The 9,201-nt window shown below is 36.7% G+C and overlaps 1 protein-coding gene across 1 annotated transcript in view; it reads right to left on the bottom strand.

The window, feature by feature from the left end:
* The window catches only part of LOC106879250 (tetratricopeptide repeat protein 19, mitochondrial), a 16,522-nt gene extending 8,911 nt beyond the window's left edge, over positions 1-7,611 (bottom strand). The window contains exon 1 of the mRNA XM_014928741.2: positions 7,360-7,611. Within this exon, the coding sequence (XP_014784227.1) occupies positions 7,360-7,511 (152 nt within the window). The 5' untranslated portion in view covers positions 7,512-7,611. The remainder of the gene's footprint in view (positions 1-7,359) is intronic.
* Between the last annotated feature and the right edge of the window lie 1,590 nt (positions 7,612-9,201).

Here is a 9,201-nt window from a genome sequence, read left to right as displayed (position 1 = left end):
AATATAGCAGTGAAAGAATTTGACAAGATCAGTAAATATAAAGACTTGCTAATAGAAATTGAAAAAATGTGGCACCTCAAGGCGACTACCGTACCAGTGATTGTAGGATCTCTAGGAATGATAAAAATAGGTACTGAAACCTATTTGAAAATGATAGCAGGCCTACCATCCCTACAGGAAGTGCAAAAAATCGTGCTAACTGGAACGACTCATGTACTGAAAAGAGCATTATCGCTGTGAAAACAATATCCATTCATGATTTTTTTTTTTTTTTCTTAAATACATGTTTTACCTGTGAATTTGCATGTGTAAACTGAGAATGCATTCAATGAGCTTCTCTGCCCTAGGTGTACGGAAAACACTCGGTGAGAAATGGAAGAGAATTCGAAGAAAGAAGAATAAAAAATAATAATAGTCCTTTTTATTAAAGACACAGGGTAAGTCAATGACATCAATCCCCAGTGATCAACTGGTACTTATTTTATTGAGCTCGAAAGGATTAAAGGCAGGTGGCATTTGAACTTAGAACATAAAGGCAGATGAAATGCTGCTTAGCATTTTGCCTGGCATGCTAATGATTTGGCTAGCTTGCCACCTTAATAATAATAATTCTTTCTTATTTATTTATTGCCCATAAGGGGCTAAATATAAAGGGGACAAACAAGGACAGACAAAGGGTTTAAGCCGATTACATCGACCCCAGTATGTAACTGGTACTTAATTTATCGACCCCGAAAGGATGAAAGGCAAAGTCGACCTCGGTAGAATTTGAACTCAGAACGTAATGGCAAACGAAATACTGCTAAGCATTTCGCCAGGCGTACTAACTATTAGGCCAGCCTTAATTATAATAATAATAATAATAATAATAATAATTCTTTCTATAAAAGGAACAAGGCCTGAAATTTGGGGGAGGGGGATAGTCAATTACATTGACTCCAGTACTTGACTGGTACTTAATTTATCGACCCTGAAAGGATGAAAGGTAAAGTCGACCTCAGTGGAGTTTGAACTCAGAACATAGTGATGAGCGGAATACTGTTAAGCATTTCAACCAGTGTGCTAACGATTCTGCTAGCTCGCTGCCTTAATAATAATAATAATAATAATAATAATAATAATAATGGTTTCAAATTTCGCCTTAAGGGCAGCAGTTTTGAAGGAAGGGCAGTATCTAAGGTCCTTTATAGTACTTCCAAGGCTGGTGGGAAGAAAGGAAGGACTGCATCCTTTGACTGCAGGCATAATGAGGGAGAAAAACACACACACACAAATGGGTTTCTTTCAGTTTCCGTCTACCAAATCTGCTCAACAAGGCTGTGGTCAGCCTGAGGCTAGAGTAGAAGACATACCCAAGGTTCTATGCAGCAGGACAGAACCCAGAACCATTATGGATAGGAAGCAAGCTTCTTACCACACAGCAATGCTTTGCACCTGTGAAATTAATGCTAATAATAATAATAATAAATGCCTGGATGCAGTACCAGGCAGTGGCTCTCATGGCTTCTCATCTTAATTGATTGGAAGTGTTATCATGTACATTGTTTTGTCTTGGTATAAAAGATGAGCTACAGCAAATATTCTGCTTAATACCACAGATTTGCTTGTCAGTTGTTTGATCATAACCAGTTGAGCATGTCCCTTGGTGGCTGACGATATGTGCATCTCTGATCATGAGCAGAAGTAGTGGGGAAGCATCATAGCCGTGTGTTGAGAGGAATTCTTTGAGGTTTGAATGATTTACCTTTGGAAACACGGGGGTTTTGCTCAACATCCTTAAATAAACCTCATTCAGGGTCCTTTTGAGCAGGATGGGCTACTCGACCTGAAGAAAATTCTAAACTGGGCCCCACCTTTGAGGTCATGCGCTGTTTATCTTGATATGAGATCACCATTTCGCGCACATATGGTTGTGATGCATTTGCCTGGTATACCCTTATCAGACGGGTAGTCATGATGGGTATAATGGGCTTTGTATATTTTACCCCAATGTCACTTTGATGGTATGCACTGCTCTCTCACTCAATAATAATAATAACAACTTATTTTTGGCTTGATCTAAAGCCTCAAATTTATAGGGGAAGGGGAATGAAATAATCCCAAAATAAGCTTTACTTGAAAAGCACTAAAAATACACATAACCAAGACAGACTTAGCCTTTTATTCTCACTAGTAACTACTGGCATTGATTGAACAGACATTTTCCTCCACCAAAAGAAAAAATCAATATTTAATGGAATGAATTACTGAATTTATGGAAATAAAATAAAAAAAATTACCTTCAATGTAAACATATTTTAACAGCATCTTTTTTTTTTTTTTACTTCTTTTCATCTCTTGCATACATATTAATTGGTGTTATCAACTGTGAGTTGAGCCACAACTGGCTTAAATATATGAGGTGATTCATGTAGGGAAGTACATACACACACATCTACTGAGAGGTACACATACACACACATGTATAATGTTGGTGTATTCAACAAAAAAAGTACAGGGTAACTGAGAGAGACTTTATATAATTAAGACACCCGTATTTTAACAATTATACGGAACACTTCATTTTTGGGGCTTAAAATTTGGAAAAGGTTTTGTAAGGGATTATAATACTAACCATGTATAAGAAACACGCATATATATTTAACCTAATTTTTGACAAAAAAGGGTTCCTTATACTCATTAAAATATGGAACTTTGCTTTGCCATAGCAGTACCGATAACCAGACGTTAACATTTAATACACTGATAATGCATAGTATTTCTAAGCTCTAGCAAGGAAGTATGAATTAAGGCACTGATGAAGCTATATAATGTTGCACTGGTACCCAAGTCAGTGTGCACAATTCCTTGTAACTGAAACAGCTGGAAGTTAATGAATGTGATTCTGTAAATCTTTTTCTCCTGCCACATCATCATCACTTAACCATGCTGGAAGGGTTTGGACAGTTTAACAGGAACTGGCAAGCCAGAAGACTGTGCTCAGCTCCACTGTCTGCTTTGGTGGGGTTTTTACAGCTGAACATGCTGTGCTTGAGAAGACCCATCAAGTCAAGTGAAATCATAGTCGCAGCCGATGTCAGTGTGATGTAACTGGTACCCATGCCAGTGGCATGTAAAAAGTACCCTTTGAACTTTGGGCCTCATGGAAGCAGTGACAAGTGAACAAAACCTTTGACAATTATACCATGTGTCGAGCTGGCAGAAATGTTAGCACGCCGAGCGAAATACTTAGCGGTATTTCGTCTGCCGCTACGTTCTCAGTTCAAATTCTGCCGAGGTCGACTTTGCCTTTCATCCTTTCAGGGTCGATTAAATAAGTACCAGTTACGTACTAGGATCGATGTAATCAACTTAATCCCTTTGTTTGTCCCCTCTATGTTTAGCCCCCTGTGGGGAATAAAGAAATAAGAAACGTTTGCACGCCGGGCAAAATGCGTAGTGGTGTTTCATCTGTCTTTACGTTCTGAGTTCAAATTCCACCGAGGTCGACTTTACCTTTCATCCTTTCGGGGTCGATTAAAGAAGTATCAGTTATGCACTGGGGTGGATGTTATCGGCTTAATCCCTTTGTCTGTCCTTGTTTGTCCCCTCTATGTTTAGCCCCCTGTGGGCAATGAAGAAATAAATATACTATGCTTGAGAAGACCTGTCAAGTCGAGTGAGACCACAGTTGTGATCAATGCCAGTGTTTCATAACTGGCACCTTTGCTGGTAGCACATAAAAAGCACCCACTACACTCTTGGAGTGGTTGGCATTAGGAAGGGCATCCAGTCAAAGAAATTTTGCCAAATCAGATTGGAACCTGGTGCAGCTCCTCACCTTACCAGAGATAGAGTAGTAACGTATACTAAGCAGTGAAGCAAGTCACCACATCTAAGTGGCTAGTGATGTATTGTATATAAAGAGTGCAGAGCTTGCACCGAAAACCAGCTGGTGGAGAATCCGCCTGGGGTTAAACTAGTAGTAACATTCATCTGCCACTTAGATGTGGCTACTCACTTTAGTGCATACGTTACTACTCTGTCTCCTCTTGAGATTTTATACCTAGTTATATCAGACCTTGCATGCTGTTTGAATCCAAAAAGGGGGCTCTTCATCAATGGAAGCAGCAAGAAATATTTGCTCTGTCAGTGGAAATGAAACTTTAATTGAGTGAACATGTCAAGGATGTTTAGGCCAGCTTTCAATTTTTCTCTTACAGATTCCCCTCAATCTAAACGACCAAATTCTGTCAATATTGAGCTTCCAAAAGCCAGAGTTGAGGAAGATCCAAAACAAACTGCACAAGGATTAGCAAAACTATTCAATTTAAGCCACATTTCAATTATAAAAGACCCTCACAAACCCGGTGAAGTGTCTAAACTTCATCAATAGGTCCCTCATCGACTGACTCAGCTTAATCAAAGAGTTGTCCTCTGTTTGTCATTGAAACTACTGAGCCTTTCTTGGCTAAAATCACTGCAAAAGTAGCTTCTCCTTAGTTATATCCAACAGAAACAACAATGGTTAGCACTTAATGAAAAGAAAATCCATCCCAAAACCAGGACTACGCCTGAAAAGTATTATGTTCTGTGCTCGGTGGGTTACGGAGGGCTGTTATCTATTATGAAGGATTAAACCAAAATGGAACAGGTAATGCGGAGAAGTATTGCAGTCAGTTGGAAGCACTGCACAAAAATCTGCAGGAAATGCATCATCATTGGTCAATTGTAAAGGGGTGTTGCTCCTACATAATAATGCAAGACTGCATATTGTCAGAATCACTTAGGAAAAGATCATGGGTCTAAACATGGAAGCTTTGCTCAATTTCCTTTACTCACCTGACCTTGCTCCATTTATCATCTTTTTTCAATAGTAACATTATTTAGAATGAATACAGTTTATTAATTGCAAGGTTAAAAATGAAGAATTTTACATGCAAGAGATAAAAAAAAGTCTGCCAAGTGTGTGGGACTATGTAATAAATAACAATGAGAAATATCATCTTCATTAAATATATTAATTAAAATCAATGAAACATTTCGTTTCTTTCACATCCAGAAAAACGACAAGAATTTCTTCCCGACGTAATATATTCATACATACATACATACATGTATATATATATATATATATATATATATATATATATATATATATATATAGACACACACACATATAAAAATATATGCAGGTACATATATGCACACAAACACACTCGCGTGTGTGCGTGTATATATATATATATATATATATATATATATATATACACAAGCAAGCTCATACGTAGAAATATGCAAGCACATGGATGCATATTTACAAGCAAGCATGCACATGTACATATATACATGCAAGCAGATCTTGTACCCGTACATATACGCAAATGCACACACATACACAAATATAAATCGGGCAATTTATTATTATGTAAACACAAGTGGTTTCCGCTAATATACATAACTTCATTTTATTTTATTTTGAAGGTATACACACTGAAAGTAAAAATGAAAACGATCTTTACAGCTAATAGATATTGGAAAGGACAACAGGCGAACGAGAGACTGGCTGTTATTAAAAGCTTAAACCGATTGAGGTAAAACGAGGTGACCTCCAACTTTGAATTCAAGCGTAGACAATTTGGCACCGTCAAATAGATCACCATCACCACCACCATAACCATCAATACCACCTGCACACATACACAGTGAACTGTTATGATATTGCATAATTTACAATATATTGCGTAAATCATTATCGATACGCGAGGTAGAGATAAATAGAGACAGACTGTGTAAGTGTGTGAGTGCATGGTGATTATTGAATAAGTTATGGTTAAATACGATAAGGTACCCGGGAGGGGAAGTCAAGGCCGGTGTTTCTGGGGGTAATATGCATAAATATGTACTATATATGTATATATAGCAACATCGAGGGGGAGAGATGCAGGTATGTCGCAACTTAGCAAACTCACTATTTCGTTGCTTAAATTATCAGTCATTCGAAGAGAGAGAGAGAGAGAGAAAGGATAAAAGGAGATTGTCGATGGGAATTAGGTGTGTTTGTGCATATATATATATATTTCTTTTATCCTTTACTCGTTCAAGTCATTGGACTGCGGCCATGTCGGGGCAACATCTCGAAGGGTTTAATCGAAGTCGGTCCCTACACACACATATATATATATATATGTATATATGTATATATATATATAAATGCGTGTGATTTATTTCAAGATCAACTCCAATGCATCAGTCGATTAACACTGTAATTTGCGATCAATCAATTAAACACAAAAGCCTCGGCTTTAGTATAAGAGAGAGAGAGAAAGAGATAATGAGAAGTGGAGTTATTCATGCTTTGACCAAAGAGATAAAGAAAACGAAGATCGTAAAAGCAATTGAATTTTTAAAACTGGCGTAAATGATCAATTTTTTCAAGAGAATTCTCGTTCAATAAATAAATGAATGATTGTAAAGAGTGTGAGAGAAAATATATATATGTATTTGGGGGGGGGGTATGTAAGCAGCAAGAGATGTATATAGATAATTTTTTATCAAGCGCGAAACGGTATATATATATATATATATATATATATAGGGAGAAACTGATGAAATAAAATCAACTTCGAATGTATACACACCTACACACACCTGTGAGTGTGTAGGTGTGTATGGGGTTACGTAAATGTGCGTATGTATATAAATATATGTATGTATAATCTATATTTGCGTGTATATTTATGTAACTAAATGTATGTATTCATTTTATTTCGTTATTCTTTCTAACGCATATGTCTCACAATTTTGATAAATTTTCCGCGAGATATATATATATATATATATATATATATATATATAATTACACACACATCCAGCTCCATATCTATCTATCTATCTACCTATATATATATATGTATATATATAGATATTATAGATTGTGTGTAACTGAAATCTATCATAACATGCGAAAAAGCCTTGTTTAATGGAAAAATTAAATAAACTTGTTTCACGGCACATTATATATATATGAATATGTATGTATGTATGTATATAATGCACATACACGCGCAGTGTTTATTTATTAGTTTTGTAGAATGTCATATAAGCCGCTAAGGTCAAAAATCGATCAAGTGCAAATAAATATAGAGATATATATATATACACACACTAAGCAATGAAAACAATATTAGCATAGTAAACAAACCGGCGATAGAAAACAAGATCTCTACTCTAATCTAAAGCATAGTCTGCCTGATATTATTATTATTATTATGTGTTTATATTTATATAGAAAGAAACGATCATTCATTGACAGAGATCGCTTTATAAAGGGTAGACAGAAGAAGAAAAAGGAAATATATGCGTGTGGCAAGAACGAACCTGAAATGTTTAGTGATGTTATGCACCAGGACCGTCTGTGACCTTGATGAGAACCCACTTCTGCTTGTGACAAAAGAAAAGGTGACAGGACTGCGTAGAGGAATTGAATAACTTTTCCAGAGCCGACCCAACGCACTGACATACCTCATCATGTTTTCTGCCGGTCACTTCAGGATGAGGGTTGTCAGTTAGCCTTGTGGAGTTGTCTCCCTTCACCATGTCACGTGGGCAACCACTGCGGCACCAAATTTATCTGGAAATCCAATGTTTAATATAATTCCGAAAAATAAAAACTTCCAACAAACTATCGCGATACACTATTTGTATTTATATTATTTTATTTTATTTTCCATGAAATTTTCTTACCTGTATGTTTATTGTTATTTTATATCTGAGAAATAAAATATATTTCTACTGTTCAACTCTTCACACCTGCCATTGGGAGATACCAAATGTCTTTTTAACAATAGCTGGTGGCAGTTTAAGTGAGAGGCGAGCTTACTACGTTCCGGACGGGGGGAAAAATCATTAAATCAAGTCTCTTAGCAATGCTTCTGGTTTTATAGTATCAATATGGTGTAATGCCCTCCCCACTTGATCGAAGTGGGATAGATAAAAATCAATGCTTGCAGTTGAATATCAGCTCATAAAACCAAACTTAGTGTTGGTATGTTTAATGCAGTAAGCAATTAAAGAATCTATTTAGAAATATCAATGCGGCATGGAAAACAACATGGCATCCATCTTCAATATTTCACTCATTCTGGCAAATACGGGAGACAACTCTGGACATATTTTGATCTTATTAGACCTCTTCAGTAAAGCTATGCATAAACCTCCAAATACTTATTGAAGCAGCAATGAGATAATCTCATAGAAAATGTACAATAAAAATGAAAAGAAATGAATTTGTTACCAACATGACCCAGATATCTCACAGCTCTCACTATTGTGTCAGACACCCACTGGTATAGCTAGAGAGGGGTGTGGTCTGCTGTAAGCTATAAGCCTGTACTGAAATCAAATAATAGCAGTTTTCATGTCGGCACACGGACACTACTCCCTGTCCAATGCAGCAAACAGTATAGTAACTGTGCAACATATTGCTTTAGTGGGAGCCTAAGGGTAGCAAACTGAAGGGTCACACACACTTTAGCTACACCACTGCAGGCACCCCATGAAGAGCAACACTCCTTTCTACTAAAGGGACAAGGTCTGAAATTTTTGGAAAGAGCTAGTTGATTATATAACCCCTGAAAGGGTAAAAAGCAAAGGTAACCTCTGAGGAATTTCAACTCAGAACATTAAAACGGATGAAATGCCATTAATCTTTTTGTCTTAGTTCTAGCATTGAGAATATGTCAAATCTGTTTGCAGAAAGCTCAAGGTCAATTTAACAAAGAATTAAGAGCAGAAGAATAAGTTCTTCACCAATAACTAATAGTCCAGTGCTTTATTTCAATCATTTTAAACAACTTCATACCCTCCCCGCAAATATATATCATCATCATTTAATGTCCATTTTCCATGCTGGCATGGGTTGGATGGTTTGACTAGAATTGGTAAGCCAGACAGCTGCACCAAGTTCCAGTCTGATTTGGCATGGTTTCTACAGCAGGATGCCCTTCCTGCACACACATACATCATCATTTAACATCCATTTTCCATGCTGGAAAGAGGCAAATTGGCAGAATTCTTAGAGTATCAAGTAAATGAAGTAGTATATGTTCTTGTTCTCTGCATTCTGAGTTCAATTCTTGCCAGAGTTGCCTTTTTTAAACTTTTGGTAAAAAATGAAAAAAAAGGTACCTGATGAATATTGGGATTGATCCTCCATCTCTG

The sequence above is a fragment of the Octopus bimaculoides genome, chromosome 2 (assembly GCF_001194135.2).
Source record: "Octopus bimaculoides isolate UCB-OBI-ISO-001 chromosome 2, ASM119413v2, whole genome shotgun sequence".
In the NCBI taxonomy this organism is placed as follows: Eukaryota; Metazoa; Mollusca; class Cephalopoda; order Octopoda; family Octopodidae; genus Octopus; species Octopus bimaculoides.
The sequence above is the reverse complement of the archived record's forward strand: the minus strand, read 5'-3'. Positions and strand labels throughout refer to the sequence as shown.